General features: G+C 37.4%; 1 protein-coding gene across 7 annotated transcripts in view; it reads left to right on the top strand.

Annotated features, from left to right (window-relative positions):
* The window catches only part of LOC137847005 (nipped-B-like protein), a 199,244-nt gene that overhangs the window by 161,365 nt on the left and 11,813 nt on the right, over positions 1-26,066 (top strand). For 6 of the 7 annotated variants that reach the window (XM_068665185.1, XM_068665189.1, XM_068665191.1 and 3 more), the window contains 18 exons: positions 905-1,043; positions 1,248-1,330; positions 2,378-2,510; positions 4,104-4,247; positions 8,078-8,167; positions 8,414-8,628; positions 8,724-8,826; positions 11,237-11,335; positions 11,430-11,576; positions 13,301-13,435; positions 14,892-14,990; positions 16,111-16,164; positions 18,485-18,593; positions 19,199-19,335; positions 23,073-23,213; positions 23,538-23,631; positions 23,742-23,896; positions 24,156-24,246. In XM_068665185.1, coding sequence (XP_068521286.1) covers positions 905-1,043; positions 1,248-1,330; positions 2,378-2,510; positions 4,104-4,247; positions 8,078-8,167; positions 8,414-8,628; positions 8,724-8,826; positions 11,237-11,335; positions 11,430-11,576; positions 13,301-13,435; positions 14,892-14,990; positions 16,111-16,164; positions 18,485-18,593; positions 19,199-19,335; positions 23,073-23,213; positions 23,538-23,631; positions 23,742-23,896; positions 24,156-24,246 — 2,168 coding nt within the window. The remainder of the gene's footprint in view (positions 1-904; positions 1,044-1,247; positions 1,331-2,377; positions 2,511-4,103; positions 4,248-8,077; positions 8,168-8,413; positions 8,629-8,723; positions 8,827-11,236; positions 11,336-11,429; positions 11,577-13,300; positions 13,436-14,891; positions 14,991-16,110; positions 16,165-18,484; positions 18,594-19,198; positions 19,336-23,072; positions 23,214-23,537; positions 23,632-23,741; positions 23,897-24,155; positions 24,247-26,066) is intronic. The other variant, XM_068665187.1, reaches the window with a different exon arrangement.

Here is a 26,066-nt window from a genome sequence, read left to right as displayed (position 1 = left end):
TTCACCCAGCACCTCTCTGTCACTTTTAGCTCCCCTCCCTTCCCCATCAAACCTAGTTTAAAGCCCTGGTAATCAGTCCAGAGAGCTTGCTTCCCAACATACTTGTGCCCCACTTGCTGAGTTGAAGTCGGTCAGCAGCCCACATACCCGGCTTCTCAAAGGGCTGCCCAAGATCAAAATACCCAAACCCTTGGTCCAGACACTACCCCCCTCAGCCAGTCATTCACCTGTCCCGTTCTCCTTCTTCTTTCTGGGTCCCGGTCACCCAGAGGGAGGACAGAGGAGAACACTACCTGCGCCCCTGATCCCTTCAACAACCTTCCCAGGGATGCAAAGTCCTTTTTAATATTCCTCATTTTTCTAGTTGCAGCTTCCCGGGATCCAACCTGAATGACAACAAGAGGATAGTAATTCTCTGGTTTAATGAGCTGTGGCAGAGCCTTCCTAATGTCTCTGACACGTGCCCCAGGAAGACAGCACATCTCTCTGGATAGGTTATCTGGGTGACAAATGGGAGCCTCAGTGCCCCTCAGCAAGGAGTCTCTGATCACGAAGACTCTCCGTTCTTTTTTTGTGGCACTGGTTGTGATGCAGTGCTCTGCCCGGCCCCGATCCCTATGCTCAGTACTTCCCCCAATCTTGACATGCTTTGCAGGGTTGCTTCCCAGGTTTGGACTACTGTCCAGACCCTCAACCTCATCCTTTTCCTGCCTGAGAAGGGAGTCGCCTACAACAATTACCGTTCTATCTTTCTTGGTGGAGGCAGTCTTGAGGTGTGAAATAAATGTCTAGAACACAGATTTCTATCTGTGGTAAAAATTTCCTAAATTTAAAAAATACTTAGGACCAAAAATAATTGTTTTGTTTTATTTTACTGTTAATGCTGTCCTTTTCATATTAACAGGTTAAATAGCAGTGACACTGATGGAGAGCCTATGTATATTCAAATGGTAACAGCACTAGTTCTGCAGCTTATTCAATGTGTTGTGCACTTACCATCAGCAGAAAAAGATTCTAATTCAGAGGAGGAATTGAACAAAAAAGTAAGGAAGATATTTTTAAAGAGACTTTTTTTTTGTGCAGGTATGACTGTGTGCTTGTGGGTATAATGTTTTATGATGGTGCTCTAGTAATCAGACAATGTAATTTTGTCTGCCATAATTATTTGATGCATGACAAATGTTGATCTGGAAATCATATTTCTGTCTATGCTAAAATGTTAGACTAATACATCTTGTTATTTTTAGGTGGATCAAGATGTGCTTATTACTAACTCATATGAAACAGCCATGAGAACAGCACAAAACTTCCTTTCTATTTTCCTTAAGAAGTAAGTACTCTTACATTCTTTAGTATATTGATGAAACCATCTCTGAATAAAGTCTGTCACAGCTGAAGACAAACCTAATTACTTCACAATGCTAAATACCAACCGATAAAGTTACTTATAACAATGTACATTATAGTTCCCTAAGAGAGCTTCCTCTCTAGACAAAACTTTTATGGCACAGAAATTCTGCAGGGAGTTCTTTATACATTTAAGAATCTGTCTGATAGTTTATGTAGGATCCTTTTATCAGGTGTCTGTTACTCATCTGAAGCACAAAAGAGGAGGCTGAATAAATATTTAAGTGGTGAAACCAGATTCATTCAGTCATCAAAATGACTAAAAAACTAAAATCACATTAATTTAACTAAAGTTAGGAATGCTAATAGCTGAACAGAAATATATATAAATATATATATACACACCTGAATAATCAAAATAAGCTTTTTTTAGAAAAAGTCCTGAGATTTTTATCGTGTTAATTTCTACTGTTAAGCTGAGAGGCTGTTTAGAGATCTAGCCATTTCTCTGCATACTTCTGGTATCGTTAAAGACATTAGGAACGTCATGTGTAAGTGAAACACTATCAGGTATGTTACGTTTGAATTTTACATTCTGATTTTAACCTTGAAGAGCATAATACTGAGATATAATTCTGAGATAAGTTGGACCAGACTTCAAGAGTCTAGACTAAATACCTCCTAAATACAGGACTACAGCTTGAGGTTCAGATTTTTTTTTACCTGCCTTGTTCATCCTCTTCATTCAGACTTTAATTCAAAACAATACATGAAAAAGCTTAGAGGGAAAAAATACTACTATCCTGGATTAGCTGCTTTCCCTGCAGTGAAAAAATAGTGATAAATGTTAGAATTATTTGTCCTTAACTGGATAAAATTATTTTTCTGCTAATATTCCAGTTTTTTTCTTTTAGAATTGCATAAAACTTTTTTTTTTCCTGATTAAACATAGGATTATTTTTGTTTACATCAGAAGAAAAGCTTAAATGGATCTTAAATTTGCTTACAGAATACATTTTCTTCTAAACAGGTGTGGTAGTAAACAAGGAGAAGAAGATTATAGGCCACTGTTTGAGAACTTCATTCAAGATCTCCTTTCCACAGTCAATAAACCAGAATGGCCAGCTGCAGAGTTGCTCCTTAGCTTATTAGGAAGGCTATTGGTAAGGGATTCTTGTTTTTAACTATGAAGACTTATTTCAGTTTCAGCTATTAGAGGAATACATTCTGATAGTTGATGCATACGTGCAGTGTTTAAGGATTTTCTTATGTGTATCACTATTATGTAATATATAAATACTAAAATTTAGGTCAGAGGATGATTGATACGCAACTTGGAAAAGGTCATGTGTATACTCTTTCTCACAAAAGTCCACTTCTACACTTCCATGACATTTTTCACGTTAAAAAGTGCCATTTTATACCATCTAGTAAGTGCAAATATTTGTTTAGATTAAAGTCAAATAGCTGTAATTGCTCATGTTAAATATCTTCTCTAGACTGTTCATTTAGCACAGAACCTGAAAACAATTAATTAGATTGCTTTTATACAAATAATAGTACATTTACTTATGGAATGTGAAATGTTACAGAATGTGAACATTTTTGCTAACATATTTTTAGAGAGTTGTTTTACACAGTAATTTACACAGTAATTTAACCTGTTTCTTGGAAAAATATTTTATGGTCCTGTTGCTGATAAAGATGTAGCTTTCATTATATTTGTGTGAATAATGAGAAATACATATTATGGTGGTTAATATCTATGTTATTGCAAAGGATATATCCTGTACTAGACATCTAGTTTACTTTATGAAAGTATATATTTAAAGAAAACTAACAAGCATATTTGTAGAGAGGTTGTGTATATGTAGTGTAATAGTAAATGACATAATTTTATAGTGTGTGAATTAGAATAGGGATATATTATAATAAATATATGAATATAAATATAATTAATATATAAATACATATAAATATATAAATAAATATATAAATAAATATAAACATAAATATAAATAAATATAAATAAAACACTATAGATAAATATATAGTGTGTGAAGTTAGAATTTTTAATAAGTTTAAACAGTGTCTTGTGAGAAGAATGAAGAAAGGCTGAGAAAGCTGGGGTTGTTTAGCCTAGAGAAGAGAAGGCTCTAGGGAGACCTTATAGTGAACTTCCAGTATTTAAAGGGGACCTACAGGAAAGATTGGTGGAGACTTTTTTTCAGGGAGTGTATTGACAGGATAAGGGGTAATGGTATTAAACTACAAGGATGATCAAAGGGTTGGAACACCTCTCCTATGAAGACAGGCTGAGAGAGTTGGGGTTGTTCAGCCTGGAGAAGAGAAGGTTCTGGGGAGACCTTATAGCAGCCTTCCAGTACCTAAAGAGGGCCTACAGGAAAGCTGGGGAGGGACTCTTTATCAGGCAGTGCAGTGATAGGACAAGGAGTAATGGTTTTAAACTAAAAGAGGGTAGACTTAGATTAGATATAAGGAAGAAATTGTTTACTCAGAGGGTGGTGAGGCACTGGAAGAGGTTGCCCAGAGAAGCTGTGGATGCCCCATCCCTAGAAGTGTTCAAGGCCAGGCTGGATGGGGCTTTGAGCATCCTGGTCTAGTGGAAGGTATCCCTGCCCATGGCAGGGGGGTTGGAATTAGATGACCTTAAAGGCCCCTTCCAACCTATGATTCTATGAGTCTCAGTTGCATAAATACATAATTTTAAAAAATATATGTCTTTCTTTTCTTAGGTTCACCAGTTCAGTAACAAATCAACAGAAATGGCTTTAAGAGTTGCATCACTTGACTATCTTGGAACTGTAGCTGCAAGACTGAGGAAAGATGCAGTCACTAGCAAAATGGATCAAGGGCCTATAGCCAGAATCCTCAAACAGGTGTGTGAGAGATCCCATGCCAGCTGTATTGATATATATCCATTCAGATATTTGAAAATTATAAAGATTTGTTTAAAACAAAAACAAATAAAAATATTTCTCCACCAAAAAATGGCATGTGGAGAATCAGTTTTCATTGTTCAGATTTCTGAATCAAATGCATTCTATTTATAAGTATCACAGATTTTAGTTGATTGCTGTCTTTCTTGCACCATCTCCCTCATGGTCATATTAAATGGTTAATTACAGTGGTAAAACCAGTTTTACTCTGATGGTACAGAGGAAATAATAGAGCAACTGTTGAATTCTATCTTGAGGCATTAAAATTATATATGTATGTGTGCATTTGCTGTCACAAAATGGTAATGGGGCTTATGGCATTCATATACAGGCTTTAGAGAAGACTGAGGGGAGATTCATTAATGTATACAAATATCAGAGGGGAGGGTGTCGAGAGGATGGAGCCGGTCTGTTTTCAGTTGTGCTCAGCGACAGGATGAGAGGAAACGGGCACAAACTGAAGCACAGGAGCTTCCGGCGCAATATGAGGGGGCACTTCTTTACTGTGAGGGTGACAGAGCACTGGAACAGGTTGTCCAGAGAGGTTGTGGAGTCTCTTTCTTTGGCAATATTCAAAACCCACCTGCATGCCATCCTGCTCAATGTGCTCTAGGTAATTCTGCTCAGCAGGGGGGTCAGAGTAGATGATCTTCAGAGGTCCCTTCCAACCTCGTCCGTTCTGTGATTTAGAGAGTTAAACTCTTCAGCCTGTAAGGTTAGGTTTTACGTGACATAGCTGGTATTGCTTTGCTTTGTTTTGTTTGTTGTTTTTTTTTCCTGAACTTGCTCATATATCTCATTAAAGAATGTACATTTGCATTTCTGCTAATGCAGATTATCAAAATGTCTCCAAATCTGCAAGGGCAGCAACAGTTATCAAAGTGTTGCATGCTTCTGAGCTTTTTACAGCACATACATGTAGTTTGATGAGAAAATCATCAGGTCTTACGTGTCCTCTTAAAAATATGGAGTTGCACATTTCTTATTGAGCGTACAGTTTTCTTTTTGAACTACTAACTACTATCAGAATGATTGGATCTGAGGTTAAGTAGTCATATCAAATTCATTTTATCCAAATTTACCTTTTAGTTACTGAAAAAAGACTCCGGATTTATTGCATGTATTTCAGGATGACTGTTACAGATTTATACTGGAGGAAAAACTTCAACTTTAAAAATTTACAGGCATTCAAATAAAGAGTCGAAGCTCATCTAGTCCTTTATGAGTCTGATAATTGCCATAAGTTTGTTCGATTAGAATATTGTACTATATATAGTATCAAATCTTTATGTTCCTGGTTTAATATAATTTTTACGTTTATGTGGATTATAATTTTCTTCCATTGGCAGTGATTCTGACAATTCTCCATCAGACTTGGTAGGGAAATATTTTAGAAGGATCCCTTTCTCTTTTTTTATCTCCGGAAGTTAAAATGGTATTGAAAGATATTCCAGAAAAACACATATGAATATGGTGACCTGAATTTTTATTTTTTTAACAGGATTGGGCAGTAACTAGGCAATTGGCATTTGCAGAAAATAAAATTGCTTTGGGCAATTGAGTGCTAAAAGCATTTTTTTCAGATATTCAGTAAGCTTAGCATCAATGATGGTAGACAGTACCATCCATACATTGTGGAAGGTATAAATTATACAGTACCATTAGTCAGAGTAGACAGTGTGTTGTTTATAAATGATTTGTAACATAAGAAAAAATAACTACTTGGAAATGTGTACATGTCAACTAAGATTCACTTTGTTGTTCAGATGGCAAGAAAATAAGAAGGTGCATTGGCAGACATATTCAGATCTAGTCATCAGGAAGAACTTAAATTATTGCTTCTGTTCAGAAATGGACTTACACTTCTACAGATTGTTCTTTCCTGATGAATTGAATACGTAGACTCTTATTAGATGTTTCCTTCAACCCTCTGATATAGTTACTATGGTATTCCCCAGTGACTGATGGATGCTTATAATTTTCTACTGTGGTTTTGACTCTTGACCCATATAATTAGATTTAGGAGAAAATCTCTTCTGTTTTGACTTTTTTAAACAGTACATATTATTTATTGAAATCTGTCATAGATTGACAAGTTGATTTGAACACTTATGCATGCCTCTCATTAATTTATCTCTTTATACTCTAATCTTCTGGACTTGTAACTGTACATTTTTCTACTTGGTGATGTTTGCAAGCAATATTATGTGCTGCATTTGTGGCATGATTGCCAATTTGTGCTGTTCATGCTGAAGTTGATGCTTATAAGTTGTGAATTTTGTTGCTGAAGAAGTTTAAGCCAGAAATTATTCTATTTTTATTATCAATATTGAATATGATTTGTTGCAGGCTTTTTTTTCCCTGTTTGTTCTGTGTTTTTTACTTGCTCAAAAATACTTAAGCAATTAGAACTCATCAAGCATCATTTTTTTCCCCCACCCCATTATCTACAAAATTTAACATTGGTCAAAGGCTGGACTTATAAATCATAATTTGCATATATATTACAAACGTGTATCAATGAACCTATATCAGTATTATGTGCATTGTAGACATACATGTTTTAAACTCCTGAATTAATTCATTTTGGGGAAAAAAAGAAAAACATTTTACTGCTGTAATATGAGCAACTACAAGGACCTGCATATTTCAGTATAATACAAAGGAAAAAAGGTGTGTTGGTTTTCTTTTTATGCTGTTTTGTAAATATTGAGAAAGTTAGTTTCTGACTAATGAACAAGTTCATTGATACTGATTTATTCTCTGTAATCCCTATTTGGGAGAAGTACATTGTCTGTTGATCAGATATAAGATTGTTGCTAGAACTATTTAAGAGATCAGGATATACCTATTTCCCGTACAATAGCCTCTTAGAAAAAATACATTCTCTTCTTAACATTCATACAGTTTAGTTATTTACAACTATGATACACTAGCATGTCCCATATTACAGTTTTGTACATAAGATACTTTTTGTGCATCTTAAAAGTGCTTGACAGAAAAATTATTATCCTCTTCTGTAGATAGGCTTTATGTAGTAGGTGACTGTTTTTTTATTTTATAAACTGTGTGTTTGTTCACAAGCCTTTTTAACTGACAGAAACTTAATTTAATTTTAGAGAACATGATTCTTTAATGCTAGAGTACAGAGGTGTTTGGGGACAACCTCTGTAAGTTCTTTCTTAGATGGATTGAGCAAACTTGCTGCACTTTCTCTGTATAGGCATTATCCCTGAAAACACATACCAAATATTTTTACAAAGGGATAAGTTATTTCTTTGTGTTTCCCATACTTTTCTACTGTTGTCTGTGTTTTCATATTTCTTTTCATTTGACTCTTGTTTTGCCTTTTATCCTTTGTCCTTTGTTCACCTGAGAAGTCACTGTTTCAGTGTTTTATTATTAGTGAGAAAACTAACAATGATTTTTAAAGATTAAACTTTGTGTCAGTCTGTGTCTCATTTAAGCCTTTTTTTTTTTCTCACAGAGGATCTTAACACAAGTTCATAGAAGGAAAATTAATCAAATCAGTCAATCTGTTTTAAAACCAGTCTTATGCTGCTTTTAATCTTTTTTTTAGACTTTGGAATCACCAAGTCTAATTTGATTCAGTTTGTATGCAGTTTACAGGTAATTGCTTAAAAATTGTTAATGTTCTGCGATTATCAAAACAACTAAGTTCACTGTATTTTATATATGGATATACGGATTGTCAAATGGTAATTACCACTGAGCAATATTCTGTTTTACAACTATCTTTGTCCTGACAGGTTTCAGGAGGAGAAGATGAAATTCAACAGCTACAAAAGGCTTTGCTAGATTATCTTGATGAGAACACAGAAACCGATGCATCATTAGTGGTAAATTTCAGCTTTCTAATAGTGATTGTATATAAAAATAATTTCAATAACAAGTCTACTGAATAAAATTACTTTCAGTCATGTATATTAGTGTTTCAATTAAATTGTCACCCTAACATATACTGTTGATTGTCTTTTCCAAAATATGGTTGAGGTATTAGACTCACTCTCATTATAAATCAGTTCATCTTCCTCTTCTCTATCTGTTGTTTTTTGTTTTCTGTGCATCCTGCTGTATCTCTCCAGTTTTCTCGGAAGTTTTATATAGCTCAGTGGTTCCGTGATACAACTATGGAGACAGAGAAAGCAATTAAATCTCAGAAGGATGAGGATTCGTCTGAAGGAACTCATCATGCAAAAGATGTTGAGACCACAGGAAAAATCATGCATAGAGCAGAAAGTCGGAAAAAGTTTCTTCGTAGCATCATTAAAACTGCTCCATCTCAGTTCAGTACATTAAAGTATGTTTCACTACTGCTGATTTCTTAACCATGCATTTGATGTTTTTAACTGTTTTCTATAACATGTTCTAATTAACGCATTGGATTTGTTGCAGGATGAATTCTGATACTGTGGACTATGAAGATGCATGTTTGATTGTTCGCTACTTGGCCTCTATGAGGCCATTTGCCCAGAGCTTCGATATTTATTTGACACAGGTAAACTGTGCCAGAATCATATCACAGAATATCATAAAATCATATCATACAACAGCTTGGGATGGAAAGGACCTTAAAGATCACCTAGTTCCAACCCACCCTGCCAGGGGCAGGGATGCCACCCACTAGATCAGGTTGCCTCATCCAACCTGGTCTTGAACCTTTGCAGGGATGGGGCATCCACAACTTCTCTGGGCAACCTGTTCCAGTGCCTCACCATCCTCTGAGTGAAGAATTTCCTCCTAACCTCTAATCTAAATCTCCCTTCTTTTAGTTTAAAACCATTTCCTCTTGTCATTCATTATCTGCCCAAGCAAAAAGTTGTTCTCCATCTTCTTTATAAGCTCCCTTTAAGTATTAAATCAATTGAATCGAGGGACAATCCCCTCCCTCGACCTGCTGGCCACTCCTCTTTTGATGCAGCCCAGGATGCAGTTGGCCTTCTGGGCTGCAACTGTGCGCTGCTGGCTCATGTCAAGCTTTCTGTCCACCAGAACCCCCGAGTCTTTCTCTGCAGGGCTGCTCTCAATGACTTCTTCTCCCAGTCTGTGCTCCTGTCCAGGATTGCCCCAACCCAGGCGCAGCACCTTGCACTTGGCCTTGTTGATCCTCGTTAGGTTCACATGGGCCCACTTCTCAAGCTTGTCCAGGTCTCTTTGGATGGCATCCCTTCTTTCTCTTGTGTCAGCTGTACCACTCAGCTTGGTGTCATCTGCAAACTTGCTGAGGGTTCACTCAATCCCATCATCATGATCTCAATCAGCCAGTTCTCTCAGGACCCTGGGATGCATGTCATTGGGCCCCTTTAGATTTGTACTTGTTCAGTTTCATCAGGTGGTCTCGAACCTACTCTTTGCTTACATTGGGAGGGACTTTGCTCCCCAAGCCCTCCTCTACAGGTTTAGTGTTGCCTTCAGGGTGCAGTGGCGACCTGGTTCAGGAACAGCACGGCGACCAACCCCAGGCCGCTCAGTCCATCGGCTCACAGACACCAATGTGGTGGATGGCAAATGGCGTTTATTGTCGAGTCACATGGTGTTATATACCCAAGGCCCATAGCGTCACTTCCGCTTGCTTACATCACAGACCACACGCTACTGTCCATCAAGGGAGGGGCTCCACCTTTCCGTACAGCGCGACATCTTCCAGCCGCCAGACCCTAACTACCCACAGTTTAGGGAAATGAAAGATGTGGGAAGCCTGACTGGCAGTGAAGACTGAGGCAAAGAAGCTGTTGAGTACCTCAGTCTTCTCCATGTTTGTTATTACCAGTTCTCCCTTCTCGTTAATCAGATGGGGTATACTCTCCTTGGCCTTTCTTTTCTGGCCAATGTACCTATAGAATCTCTTCCTGTTATTCTTTTCATCCCTTGCCAAGCTCAGTTCCATCCATGCCTTGGCTTTCCTGATCCCATCTGATCACATCCAGACAGCATCCCTTTACTCTTTCCAGGCCATGTGTCCCTGCTTCCACTGCCTCTGCATTTCCTTCTTGCTCCTCGTTTTGACAAAAGTCCTAGTACAGTGAAACACAATGGTTTCTGACTTCAAACACATTTGGGGTAGTGTGCAATATCTGTTCATTATTGAGCACAGGTATTTAACAGGTCATGGTAACACCACATACTTTCATATTCTGTACTGATGGCATAAGTGCTTTTTTTCTTTTTCTTCTATGCATTTCATACATCATATTGCGCATATGTTATTTTGTCTGTGTATGTATATGGCAAAATCATTACATTAGATGTACACAGTAAGAGGATAATTACAAAATGTTAAAACCTTTTCACAGTTTCTGTATGATGCATGCTTATTTGATAGTGCTAACTCATGAAATGTATCTTCATTTGATTTGAAAATATAAGCCAATTTGGTCATTTGCTTGCACAAGTGCATGTTACTCTCACTTTGGAAGCTGTTGTTTGACCAGTGTGGTTTCTTTCCTTTTTCTGGGAAAAGAGGACTAGCATGTTGGCATGGTGACATGTTTGAACTCTAGCAATGGTTTAGGTTTCATTACTTATATTAATCTGCATACAGAGCAAGTCATAGAGTTACAGTGTCCAAATCCAACTTTCCTGTTAAAAGAGCCATGGTGAAAGCTGCATCTGAATGGCAAAAGTAGAGTTTAAAACAAAGGGATGTAGAGTGAGCATATGGAGCCTGTATAAATCCTGTTTGGACTAGTCTTAGAGATCTATCAAATATCCATGCTCAAGTCATCAGTGCCATGGAACATCATTTACATGCACTTCTTCACTGTCTGAGAAGATGTATTCAATTTTTAGTAGACAGCTATTCTTATTTTAGTTAAATAGTTTGTGTGTTATTCTTGTGCATTTTTGTCTGTGTTAAACATTATTACTTTCCCAAAGCAACTGAGATTTTTTTTTTGTTCTCTTAATAGATTCTGCGTGTACTTGGTGAAAATGCAATTGCTGTTCGAACAAAAGCCATGAAGTGTTTGTCTGAGGTTGTTGCTGTAGACCCCAGTATTCTAGCCAGGGTAAAAAAAGGAAATATCTATCATGCATACTTTTATCACGCTTAAAATAAATCCTTAGTTCTTATTTTGTATGTGTTTTATTTGTTCTTTTTAGCTGGATATGCAACGAGGTGTTCATGGACGGTTAATGGATAACTCCACTAGTGTACGAGAAGCAGCTGTGGAGCTGCTTGGCCGATTTGTGCTCTGTCGTCCTCAGCTTGCTGAGCAGTATTACGACATGCTGATTGAAAGAATATTGGTACAGTGACTTGTGATATTTATAAGTTAAATGGCACTGGGATTTTTTTTTTCAACAGAGTTTATATGTTTAATAATATGGAATTATCACTCCAAGAGTAAATTGTATTTTATTGCTTTAAGGAGCATCATCCTTGTAAGACCAACCCTGTAATACATGTCACTTGTTTTGAGTGGAGTCTTTTTTACATCAGAAAGTTGTATTGCAGTAGAACCAGGATTATGTTCCTTTTGATTCCATTGTTAAGGCACAAATTAGGTGAAACGAAAAATTATTCCATGTTTGAAGTTTGAGATACGAGTCTCTGAAGGCAGTTCAGTAGTGTGGGACAATGAAGAAAGATCTACAACACAATAATCTAAAGTTGCTAATTGTAGTCCAAAAGAAAGAGAAAACTACTTTGTTTTTCTGTGCTGTTTTAGCGTTTTAAAAGGTTTTCTGTTGTTTTTTTGTACAAAAAGTGTTTTTTTTGTCTGGATATTTAGATATAGTTAAATTAAAATTGTATTTTAAGATAACACTAGCTTTTAGGATCCATGTCAGGCACCTTTTTAGTCAAATACTACTCATTTGTTATGGTTACATGATAAAACATGTTCGTGAAGGGCTTTAGAGATAGGTAGCTTCATATGCTTACATGTATAAGCATGTGTCATGGTTTAACCCAGCCAGCAGCTAAATACCACACAGCCGTTCACTCACCCTCCCCCCTCCCTCTCTGGGATGGGGGAGAGAAATGGGAAAGTGAAGCCTGTGGGTTGAGATAGAGACAGTTTATTAAGACAGGAAAATAATAATAATAATGATAATAGCACTACTAATAATAATGTGTACAAAACAAGTGATGCACGATGCAATTGCTCACCACCCGCTGACCGATGCCCAGCCTAACCCCGAGCAGTCCAGCCCCCCTCCCCTGGCTAACCACTCCTGTATATTGTTCAGCATGATGTCAGATAGTATGGAATACCCCTTTGGCTAGTTTGGGTCACCTGTCCTGGGTTTGTCCCCTCCCAGCTTCTGCTGCACCCCCAGCCTGCCCGTTGGCTGGACAGAGGAAGTTGAGACGTCCTTGGCTTGGTGTAAGCACTGCTCTGAACAATTAAAACATCGGGGTGTTATCAGCACTCTTCTCATCCTAAGCCAAAACATAGCACCCTACCAGCTACTAGGAAGAAAATTAACTCTGTTCTAACTGAAACCAGGACAGCATGCATAAAATAATTCATCCTGCCATTCAGATTAAATGGGTTTTGAATAAGATGAAATGAAACTCCTCATCTATCTCCTTAGATGAAGCCTAGGAAAATGGAAAAGACTTGCTACATAGGCTTATCCATAAGCTTTATCCAAAGGCTTGAAGTATTACTGTCCAGATCTGCAAAGGGTCTTGTGTGTTCCAACAATGTAGTTAAAGCATCATTACATCTAACTTGTAAGCTCTTGAAGTGGAATTACACATTAGCAACATCATGAGCTCTTAAATCAGAGGGTATAAGCGGAGGAAGCATTTTCAGCATTCTGGGTGCTCAGCCAGGCCCTTAGAACTGTTGCAGTTAAGTGGCACAAGTTATGCTGACCTTGCACTCTAGAATATTTTAACTGCCTTTTCTAAATATGTTTTGCAAGTCTGATTGGTTCATCTTCAAATATTAGTTCATATAACACAAACTAATTCATATGTTGGATTTGTTTTCAAGACTGTAATACTTTTCTTCTCACAGGATACTGGTATCAGTGTCAGAAAAAGAGTCATAAAGATACTTAGGGATATCTGCATCGAACAACCAACATTTCCCAAAATTACAGAGATGTGTGTGAAAATGATTCGGAGAGTCAATGATGAAGAAGGCATTAAGGTAGAATAAAACATTTGTCAGGATTTTAATTATAATTGTTTTAGTGTTTCTGTATTTTGACAAAAAAGAAAACAAAATCAAACATCAAACAACAAACAACACACCACTATTTCATTGCTTCATTGTAAGATTTATTATTTTTATTTACTTTTCATTTTTTGAGAGAACAAATATCTTGACTTCCTACATTGCTGACTTGTTTTTCTTTCTCTTGTTTTCTTCATTATTTTTTTGCTGGCAATCAAAAGGTTTTAAAAAATATGTATGTTTTCTAGATTTTTTTTCTGCTTGTAAGTATCGTCTCTGGGTATTCTCTTTTCTAACAAGTAAAATTGGCATATAAAAATCCTTTCTGCAAACAAAATAAGCTTTAGGTCAAAATTAAGTTCTTGACATTAGTATATGCCAGATACGTATGTTCTGCATATAAAACATTATGAAATATTTGTGTGTGCTTCTTTTGCATTAATTCTGAATGTTTAATGAATCACTTATTCCCCCTGAAATGTTACTTATGTGACCATATTCTACTCTTTGTGCAATGTGTATGCAGAATGACACCAAATTAAGATTATATAATAAATCATAAACCTGACACTGATGTTTTTGTTTGATTCAGCAAAATAATTTTAAAATATCTGGGTAATTAAGCATTCCCCGTGTAATAATTTTGTATCACACTTCCAGTGGGATATGAAATATGCAATTTTCAAGTTTCAGCATATATTTTTACCACTCGAGACACATTAATGCCAAGTGGCTTTCAGAGAAGACTGTTAATCGAGATGTAGGATCCAAGGTGCTGCTGTGCAGGGAGGATGACCTTGTTCTCTCCTTCTTTCCCTTGCCTTTCCGACAACCTCAGGCAGTGTCTACAATGTATTTTCAATGTTTCCATAGTCAAGGAGAAATTCTTATATCTGTATGCTTTATAAGTAATGCAGGATAATATAGTTCACTTTCATTCTGTTCCATATTTTCCACCATCCAAAAACATGGGAAGGGAACCTACTTCCTAAGTTTGGCTAGAGAGATTTGGGGTTCTCTCCTTGTCACAATTGTTTTGAAAACTCCAAAGTAATCTACCACTGCTGCTAATTCTGCTATAGAAATCATAATATTGTTTTCAGTTGTTATTTTTTCAGAGTACTATGTTTTCCTGAGGAATGCAAATCAGTGCAGGAAAGTTTTAACTCAATTTTCTGTAGCATCAGTTCCCAGTGATCATTTGGTATTTTACTTGTTTAGAGGCCAGTATAACTCCTGTAATAGTATACCTGGGTCTCTCAGATAACATTCTCTACAACGATCTCACTTAGTTTTAATAATTCCTCATGAAAAGGCACATATCATCAACAAATCTATTTTATGGGTATATTAGAGATAATACCTATGTGCCAAGATAAGCTTATTTATTTATGCTAATACTTTTTTCTTTGTTTTTTTTTTCCTTCAGAAATTAGTAAATGAGACATTCCAGAAGCTCTGGTTTACTCCAACTCCACACCATGACAAAGAAGCAATGACCAGAAAAATTTTAAACATCACTGATGTGGTATGTTATACAAATTTGAATGAGGTTGCATGCAAAGCTTGATTATGTTTTTAGTATCTTTGAAATATTGTCTGTAGTCTTTTAGAAAGCAAAAAATATACAAGTATCTTACTTATCAGATAGCTGTCTTTATGTATCTCCTGACACTGAATATATGATAGAATTATTCATCTGATGGAACAAGCTTTAGGAAACTTTAAATGCTCACTAATATGCTGGCAATGATAACTGGGACCATATTATATTCAAGTTGTATAAAACACTTGTTCAGTTAACAGAACAAATTTCTATTACGTATAACATTTTCCAGCAAATACTAGTAGCAGTGTATAGTTAAGCCTAGCTAAGAAATTGTCTCTTAAAAGAAAGTTTTCCTTAACAATTAATAATGTTTATTTTGAAAGATTAATAAGCTTTTTTAACAAATACAGGGTCAACTAGAGTAAACTAATATCTGCAGAATTGCATATACTTTCTAGGAGCAGTGAATTAAACAGCATGTCTCAAAAATCTGTTTCAAATAAAATGCTTATACTTCTGTAGTGAAAATGTGTTGTGCAAAATCTCTGTGCTGAGAAAGTGTTTTCATATCAATTAACAAAGGTATAAAGATCAAATAAGTACTCATTTCACTATTTTAAATTGTGTTTAAACTCTATCCTGCTTTTCAATATTTTTACTAAATTATAGTGTAGTATGCATTTTTCCAGACTGGAAAGTTAAGCAATCTTAACTCAGTTCTCCTACTAATTCTACTTTAGAGCACTTGTGAGCTGTTCTTGAGATATAATGAGAGTTAAAGATTGGTTTGTTTATATTAAAAGTTTGTATGTACACATATACGCACACACACGTGTTCATTTTTGATATGTCAGGCTTGTATTTATGCTTTAATCTGTACAAAATGTCACTCTACAAAACCTGATGAGAAGTTTTTTCAAACGCAGAAAATGGTTTCTAATCTCCAAAGATATAAAATCATTGTACTGAATGCATAAAAACAAAACAAAAAAAAACAATATCTATGCATGTTTACTGTTCTTTAAAGATAATATGTTTATTGAAGTAATATTTCTTCAGGTTCCTTTTTTAACCAGTTTATTCTCAATACTGCTTTTAGGTTGCAGCTTGTAGAGATACAGGGTATGACTGGTTTGAACAGCTTCTTCAAAATGTAAGCAATGAATTTTGAATGTATGGCACAATTGTCACAAGAATATTAACATTTCTTTTGATGCTAAAATACATTGGAGGGGGACTACAAGAGCAATCCATTCAGTAGACAAATTCAATTAATGCCCTTTTAAACACATGACTTTGGGTTTTGTTTGTTTGTTTTTAATCTTTATTGCTGTGATTTTCTTTGTCTCTGACATTAGTTTCTGTATTTCTCTATGATCTGTTTTAAAAATACTTCACGCTTTGGTTTGTATTTTGGGCAGGTTTTTGTTTTTTGTTTGTTTTTGTTGTTTTTAATTTAATGGTGTCCTCAGTAATTAGTGACATTACCTTATCTGTGGACTTCATGTTCTTAATTCTGAAATGAACATCTGGTACAATGTAGATTTATTTTTTCAATGGCAGATAAGTATATATTCTAATAATATCTAATATATTAGTTACACAGTTTATAAAAAGAGTGAATGTTTGGAGTATTGCTTACTTCTACATATTTTACTTTCATTTTTTTCTAAGAAATGAGCTTTCTTTCTTTATATCTGTTAGCCTGTGTTAACTTTCTCCTCTGCATCTTCTATGCACCAGTTAATTTTCAAGCAAAAATAACAAAAGCAGGAATGGGGGAATTAGAGGTCTCAAAAATTTTTACTTTACCCTGGAGTGTTATGAAAATAGGTAGCCAAGTAAATTAGCATGCCCCTTAATGCCAGCAAGGCTTCACCACGGGCAAATAGTGCCTGACCAATCTGGTGGCCTTCTATGATGGAGTGACTGCATCAGTTCACAAGGGAAGACTGACCGATGTCATCTACCTGGAGTTCTGTAAGGCCTTTGACATGCTCCCACATGACATCCTGATCTCCAAATTGGAGAGAGATGGATTTGAAGGGTAGACCGTTCGGTGGATTGGCTTCAAGGTCACACCCAGAGAGTGTCAATGGCTCTATGTCCAAGTGGAGGCCGGAGACGAGTGTTGTATCTCAGGGGTCTGTCTTGGGACCAATACTGTTTAATATCTTTATCAATGGCATGGACAGTGGGATTGAGTGAACCCTCAGCAAGTTTGCAGATGACACCAAGCTGAGTGGTACAGCTGACACAAGAGAAAGAAGGGATGCCATCCAAAGAGACCTGGACAAGCTTGAGAAGTGGGCCCATGTGAACCTAACGAGGATCAACAAGGCCAAGTGCAAGGTGCTGCGCCTGGGTTGGGGCAATCCCGGACAGGAGCACAGACTGGGAGAAGAAGTCATTGAGAGCAGCCCTGCAGAGAAAGACTCGGGGGTTCTGGTGGACAGAAAGCTTGACATGAGCCAGCAGCGCACAGTTGCAGCCCAGAAGGCCAACTGCATCCTGGGCTGCATCAAAAGAGGAGTGGCCAGCAGGTCGAGGGAGGGGATTGTCCCTCGATTCAATTGATTTAATACTTAAAGGGAGCTTATAAAGAAGATGGAGAACAACTTTTTTGCTTGGGCAGATAATGAATGACAAGAGGAAATGGTTTTAAACTAAAAGAAGGGAGATTTAGATTAGAGGTTAGGAGGAAATTCTTCACTCAGAGGATGGTGAGGCACTGGAACAGGTTGCCCAGAGAAGTTGTGGATGCCCCATCCCTGCAAAGGTTCAAGACCAGGTTGGATGAGGCAACCTGATCTAGTGGGTGGCATCCCTGCCCCTGGCAGGATGGGTTGGAACTAGGTGATCTTTAAGGTCCTTTCCATCCCAAGCCATTCTGTGGTTCGTTGATTAATGCCTGCAATGAAGAAAAGGCTACAGTATGACTTCAATTCTTGTTAGATATTAAAGCATATTCAGGGACATAATTTCAGTCCCCAATTTTTTTTCGTAGAAAAGAAGGCTCAAACTGATTACAATGTTCATAAAAATGTTTCATCTTCGTTTGATTTTTTTCTTTTGTATGATGTCAAAAACATTCTTTTTGCCTTTGCACTTTTTTCTTAAGCATTTTTAAAAGCCTTCTATTACTTACTGGTAGCAAGTATTTCTAGATTATTGTTTTCCTCATAATTTCATGAAGCACAAAGTTAGCTTTCATTCCAGTACAAAAATCAGGAGAACTGCTGTCTTCTGTTCTTTTGTTGCAGTTATTTTTTCTTTAATTCTGTAGCATTTTGATTTTTTTTTTAACTTCCTTTAATTATTTCTTCACAGTGTAGCTTTTACGGAGAAAGTAGAGATACTTTTGTAATGCAAAATCCTTGTGTACTTGTAGTAATTATTATAAAAACAGTATGTATCCAGTGTAAATTAATGCACACTTACTACTAAATTGTTTTCTCTTTCATCTGCTATAGCTGTTGAAGTCAGAAGAGGATGCCTCATATAAACCTGTGAAGAAAGCCTGTACTCAACTTGTTGACAATTTGGTTGAGCACATCATTAAATACGAGGAATCTTTATCAGGTAATACTATTTAGAATCCAGTAGCTAAACTGCTTTGAATTTTTATAATACTTTAACAGTGGTTGTTAAAATTACTATCATGAAAAGTTACTGTTACAGAATTCCTATCACAAAACTAGTGATAGTGAATTATTGCATTTCAGTTCATTATGAACTTTTGAGCACTGCATCATAATAAAGCTTCCCAAAGTTTTCTTTAGTTAACCACAATAACAGAACTACTTTTAAAATAATTTGTTAAAACTTTTAGATCACTAAAACAAAAACAAATATGAAATACTTTATTTGCCTTAATATGTTCCACAGTTGTAATAGGAATCGTTGCCAGGGCCAATGTTCTGTATACAGAAAATATTTAAAAAATACTAATGTCTTTGAAGCATCTCTGCTTCTTATTTCACATATTTTGTGATCCTATACAAATGATAATACATTATGTTCTCATCTCTAATGCTCTTATCTAATAAGGATATACAAGAATATTCTTTACTGATCTTGAAAGATATGTCATGACAGATATTCATATGATACTTAGGCCATATGTTTTTAATTGATCAAACAATGCTTAAATCTAATATCTTTTGTGTATTTTCTAATTTTTGCAGATTCCGACAACAAAGGTGTGAATTCTGGTCGCTTGGTTGCTTGCATAACCACTTTGTACTTATTCAGCAAAATCAGGCCCCAGCTAATGGTCAAACATGCCATGACCATGCAGCCATACCTCACCACTAAATGTAGTGTAAGTAGAGAAAATAAGAATATTGGCCTTGTTTTTCCCCAAGATAATTAAGCATAGAAATGAATGGCTGTCTTGCAAGCTTAATGAAATTGAAGGTAGGAAAAGAGAAATAAAATTGTGTTTCTATTTCATGAACATCATATCTTCTAAAGATACTAGGTCCTCTAGTATGATCTCTGTAGCTTCTAAGATGCTGTTCCTCATCATCTACCTCCACGTTTTACAGCCAAATGAAATTGAAACCTTTACCGCCTCTTTCCCTTGAGGACTGAAAACCACTTTTTCACCTGTTACAAAATCATTCCTTAATTTTTTTTTGTTTTGCAGTCACATTCTTAAAAGTAGGTAAGATTTAACTTAAGAATATTAAGACTAAATGTATGGTTCCATGAGACAGTATGACTTCATGTATAGTAAATGTATCAGAAGGAAAATGTCCTGCTCTGTCCTCTTCAGCACCTCACTTCTGCCTTCCCTAGCTTCCACTTATGCAGGTCTTTTGTGCCCTGCATAAGACAGTTTACCTCTCAAAAATAGTAGAGAGCTATAATGCTAAACCATGCGCTCCAATAAAGTGCCTCCTCTGAAACATTGTGGAGCTTTTTGTTATTTTGAGTACCACAGTTGTCTCAGTGAAGGTTGTGATAAATCCTTTATCTGGCAGAAGGAGCAAAGCAGATCATGCAACCATGGCTAAAAGGAGAGCATGGCTGAGTGGGTGGCAGCACGCTATTGCATTAGGTCAGCTGCCCTGGGAAGGACAGGTTTGAGAGTACTTGTTACCAGGTGAGCTTGTACATATATCCTAGCATTTTGACACAGTTTCCCATAGGATCCTACTGGATAAAATGTCCAGCATACAGCTAAACAAAAACATCTGATGGGTGAGCAATTGGCTGATGGGCAGGGCTCAAAGGGTTGTGGAAAATGGGTCTGCATCAGGCTGGTGGCCGGTCACTAGTGAGGTACCTCAAAGCTCCAGTTCTCTTCAATGTTTTTATAAACGATTTGGATGTAGGACTAGAAGGTATTTTAAGTAAGTTTGCCGACAACACCAAAATTGGAGGAGTTGTAGACTCTGCTGAGGGTGGAAAGGCCTTGCAGAGAGATCTGGACAGATTGGAGAGCTGGGTGATCACCAACCGCATGAAGTTTAACAAGAGCAAGTGCTGGGTCCTGCACCTGGGACGGGGCAACCCTGGCTATACATACAGACTGGGTAACGAGATGCTGGAGAGCAGCCAAGCAGAGAGGGATCTGGGGGTTTTGGTTGATAACAAGCTGAATATGATCCAGCAGTATTCCCTGGCAGCCAGGAGGGCCAACTGTATCCTGGGGTGCATCGAGCACGGTGTCCTGGTTTCAGCTACAATAGAGTTAATTTTCCTCCTAGTAGCTGGTAGGGTGCTATGTTTTGGATTAGGATGAAAAGAGCGGAAGACATATGAGCAGCTGAGGTCACTTGCCCTGTTCAGCCTGGAGAAGAGGAGGCTGAGTGGTGACCTCACTGCAGTCTACAGCTTCCTCATGAGGGGGAGTGGAGGGGCAGGCACCAACCTATTCTCCTTAATCACCACTGATAGGACCCGCAGGAATGAGGCAGGGGAGGTTTAGGCTAGACATCAGGAAGAGGTTCTTCACTGAGAGGGTGGTCGCACACTGGAACAGGTTCCTGAGGGAAGTAGTCACAGCACCAAGCCTGTCTGAATTTAAGAAGCGTTTGGACTGTGTGGTGCCAGGAGTTGGACTTGATGATCCTTATGGGTCCCTTCCAACTCAGGATATTCTATGATTCTATGAAAAGAGTGTTGATAACATGCTGATGTTTTAATTGTTCAGAGCAGTGCTAACACTAAGCCAAGGACTTTTCAGCTTCTCGCTCTGTCCTGCCAGGCAGGCTGGGGGTGCAGCAGGATCTTGGAGGGGACAGACCCAGGACAGCTGACCCAAACTAGCCAAAGGGGTATTCCATACCATCTGACGTCATGCTGAACAACATATAGGGGTGGCTAGCCAGGGGAGGGGGGGCTGGACTGCTCGGGGTTAGGCTGGGCATCGGTCAGCGGGTGGTGAGCAATTGCATTGTGCATCACTTGTTTGTACACATTATTATTAGTAGTGCTATTATCATTATTATTATTTTTTCCTGTCTTAATAAACTGTCTCTATCTCAACCCACAGGCTTCACTTTCCCATTTCTCTCCCCCATCCCAGAGAGGGAGGGGGAGGGGGAGCGAACGGCTGTGTGGTGTTTAGCTGCCAGCCGGGTTAAACCACAACACACAGCAGTGCTAGTTGGTCGAGGGAAATGATTGTCCCACTCTACTCTGCACTGGTGCGGCCTCACCTCGAGTACCGTGTACAGTTCTGGGGCCCACAGTACAAAAAGGACGTGAAACTCTTGGAGAGTGTCCAGAGGAGGGCTGCAAAGGTGGTGAAGGGCCTAGAGGGGAAGACATATGAGCAGCGGCTGAGGTCACTTGGCCTGTTCAGCCTGGAGAAGAGGAGGCTGAGGGGAGACCTCATCACAGTGTACAGCTTCCTTGCGAGGGGGAGTGGAGGGGCAGGTGCCGACCTATTCTCCTTAATCACCAGTGATAGGACCCGCGGGAATGGTGACTAGTTGAGGCAGGGGAAGTTTAGGCTGGACTTCAGGAAGAGGTTCTTCACCGAGAGGGCGGTCGCACGCTGGAACAGGCTCCCCAGGGTTGTAGTCAAGGCACCAAGCCTGTTGGAGTTTAAGAAGTGTCTGGACTGTGCTCTTAGTCATATGGTCTGAATTTTTGGGTAGACCTGTGTGGTGCCAGGAGTTGGACTCGATGATCCTTATTGGTCCCTTCCAACTTGGGATATTCTATGGTTCTATGATTTTCTGGATTCGGTCCTGAAGCACTCTCTAGGCACATCTCCAGCAGATTTTTAGAGCTGTTTCCTGACTAATAGTATAGGAAAGGGGTATCAGATCATTTACTTGCTGCAACATCTCTTTAGTGGGTTACATCGCTTTTGTTCTTACACAGGTTGAGATGAATTGTAGAATAAATTCACCACTGTCAACTTGAATATGTTAAATAGCTTGATTGTAGCATATGGGAATTATCCTATTGTGATCAGTGAGCCTGATTTGTCAAAAAAAAAAAGTCCATTTGTATCAGGATGTATATTTAAATATAAAAATGTTTTCTGTAGATTTCTCACAATATATATAAATTCATGATTATGCAAACTAGTAATCGTTTTAATTGTAATTTCTATGTTAATGTACATTATTGTCTATTTTGTTTAAGCCACATTCAGCCATAGCACAACTTTATTTGTTGCTGATACCTGTTGCCAGGTGTTGTGTGTTCTCTAGTGTGCATCAAGAAGCATTCTGTAGATTTGTTGTAGGACTCTTTAAATATATATACACGTATATATATATGTAATAAAATTATCAGGATCAAAAGTTTTCAGGTGTGCACGCAGCCTTGATGAAAGGTGAAATTCTGCTTCTACAGATTTATTTTTTTCTGGAGGTTCCATAAAAAAACAAGAACTAGCTTTCATAATAATAAGTAATTTAATATCATACGTAAACTATATGAATAGCATTCTAAATCTTTACTAAATACCTTAGTGATATCTTACATAAGAGCTGGGATTTTGTGACTATCAGTGCATATTAATAACAGTTACAGACAGTTTATATGTAACATATACAGAAATGTTAAATGCTATAAACACTGTTGTTTCAGACCCAGAATGATTTCATGGTGATCTGCAATGTTGCAAAAATCTTAGAGCTTGTAGTGCCGCTAATGGAGCACCCAAGTGAGACCTTCCTTGCCACTATTGAGGAAGACCTCATGAAACTCATCATCAAATATGGCATGACGGTAAGATTTTAATTGCTAATATTCAGTTGTTGATTCAGGTTTATGTTGTAACATACATGGTTTTGATTTAATGGAAGTCTATCTTCATTATGAAGTTGCTTATGCTGGTCATAGGACCGATGAGCCATGAAATAAACAATGTTCTTGGTTTACTGGAGTTTGTATGTGTTGTTGCTATATTTTAATGATTATGACTTTGGGCAGGTTTTCAGAGCAGTCTAGGAGATAGACTGCTAGAGCGTTTGTTTTAGTTCTACATATCTCCACAAAAATCTCAGTTTTAATTTCTAAGTATGTAATTCATTTGTTCTCTCTTGCTCCTAGGTTGTTCAGTATTGTGTGAGCTGTCTTGGCGCTATTGTGAATAAAGTCACTCAGAACTATAAATTTGTGTGGGCCTGTTTTAATAGATACTATGGTAAGTGAAGTCAAGTCACAACATGTAAGTTTCACTTTTCAGTTTTGGCTACAAGTCTTAGGGATGCACCCTGTTTATATACTGTCATTAAAACTTTTATCTTACTGTAGGTGCGCTTTCAAAATTAAAAAGTCAACACCAAGAAGATCCCAACAGTACAATACTTACTGCCAATAAACCAGCACTCCTCAGATCACTTTTCACTGTTGGAGCTCTATGTCGGCATTTTGATTTTGATCAGGAAGATTTTAAGGGCAACAGTAAGGTAAAATAACTTGTATTTACTCTCCAAGTCTTATGTGTATTGAATGTTCCACTTTTATTTGAAAACACAGTATTCCTAGTTGCTCAATGCTGTTTTTTCATAATGCATAGAAGGATGTTTTTTGGTCTGTAAATATGTGCAAAGGCTATGTAGTAAGATTGTGTTTCTCTTTTCTTTTTGATATTTATGGTTTTCATAAGAGATTAAAAGCATCTGTTTCATCCTCAAACAGTTGTTATTTTTGTTGTAATTTACTCAGGTTAACATTAAGGATAAAGTACTTGAACTGCTGATGTATTTTACAAAGCATTCAGATGAAGAAGTACAGACAAAAGCCATTATTGGCCTGGGTAAGAAATATTAATAATTTTTATTATTCTGCTATAGTAAATGTCTATGCATTCTAGCAGGGATTTATGTATTTATATGGTGACAGGGAGTTTATTTAAAATAAAACTTTACTACATGTTTTATTTGAGAAATTGCTAGAGAAATGAAGTCAAAGGGATGCTAGTTGTATACTTCTGCAGTAGAGTGGATGCTTTTGACAGTGAATGCCTTTTTGATGCGTGTCCAAGTTTTAAAAAGCAGTGGATTTCAAAAGTAATGGAGATGCAAGTATTTTTTAGCTCCAAATCTTGTGTTTTTTTTGTGTTTTTTGTGTTTGTTTGTTTTTCAGTCCTCAAGGCATGGTTAAAGAATAACTAGATAAAAGGCTGGAAAAATCTTGAGCATTCTAAGTGAAGGGCCAGATCTTCTGCAGGAGTTAAGGGAATTATGGCAGTTTGTAACAACTGGGGGTTGTTCTGTGAGATTTCACTAGACATTGAGATGATGACATAGCCTAAATATCACTGTTCTTTTTAGGATTTTGACTGTATTTCAATTTTAAATCGATTCTTTATCTGAAGCCATTAGTGTGGTATCTCAGTGACTTGCAGTAATGCATGAACTGCCATTGAGTGGTTTATATCACATTTGTCTTCTGCTCAAGGACAGAATCTGTACTTGTGAGAGAACCTTTTGGGCAGAACCGTTTGGGCAGATAGGCCTTGGTTTCTGGAAGAGTTCAGTTCATGGTTATGGCTTGGTCTAAAGAAAGTTCTCTCGTGTGTGAGCTAGCTATAATTTAACTGTGAGCTATAGTTTAACTATGGACAATAATTTGCCTTCTTATGCTGCTGTTTTGGTGGCTTTTTAGATGACTAGTAAGGGCTCTGAGGATAAGAACCAAGACTTAATCTTGATTTGAAATTCTGTGAGAATCCATTTCAGACAGCTGAGCAGAATTAATGGCTTTAGAGTTGTCTCAGTTGCAGCAGCAATGCCATGGTGTTCTGGACTAACTGGAGTTTTTCTAGGCATTGCATCAAGGTGCACAACACTTTCTGTAGTTTAGTCAAATTTAATTGTCCTGTACAGGATATTGCACATGGGACATGGGCTACCATGCTAACCATAGACATAATTACTTTACTCATGGATGTTGACAATATTGCATTAGCCAACAATGTTGCTAACTTAGAGACTGAACTCTGATCAGTTTGGGGGAAGGGGAGAAGGTAGGGGTGCCTATCAATATATTTTTTTTCAGATTTTTCTTCCTCTGCCTGTAAGCACCTCGATCTTTATTTTAATTAAACCTCAGAACACTGCTTTAAGTGATATATTGATCTCATCTACATATTGGTTCTATTTTGGGGTTAGCTGTTGTATGTGTGGACATGTGGTAGACAGGGCAAAATTTTACCTTACAGGCAATTGAGCCAAGTTGTCAAATCATTCAACATTTGTATGAAGCAATAAGGTGAAAAAAACTAGCAAGCTATTTCCACATTTATACAAAATAAAGATGTCGCGTAAAGAATGCATATTTTCCTATCAGTAATTATTTGTGTGTCCTTTCAGTAAGGACACTTAACAGGCTTAGCCTTTGCTTTGGGATGTGTCACTCCTGTTGAGGGAACCTGGCCACTATGGTTAAGGATAACAAAAAATGTTTTTATAAATATATTAACGACAAGAGGAGGGCCAAGGAGAATCTCCATCCTTTACTGGATGCAGGTGGGAACATGACTACAGAGGATAAGGAAAAGGCTGAGGTTCTTAATGCCTTCTTTACGTCTGTCTTTACTAGCCAGACCACTTATCCTTGGGGTACTCAGCCTCC

The sequence above is a fragment of the Anas acuta genome, chromosome W, assembly GCF_963932015.1.
Source record: "Anas acuta chromosome W, bAnaAcu1.1, whole genome shotgun sequence".
Classification (NCBI taxonomy): domain Eukaryota; kingdom Metazoa; phylum Chordata; class Aves; order Anseriformes; family Anatidae; genus Anas; species Anas acuta.
This window is presented reverse-complemented; position numbering and strand designations above follow the sequence as displayed.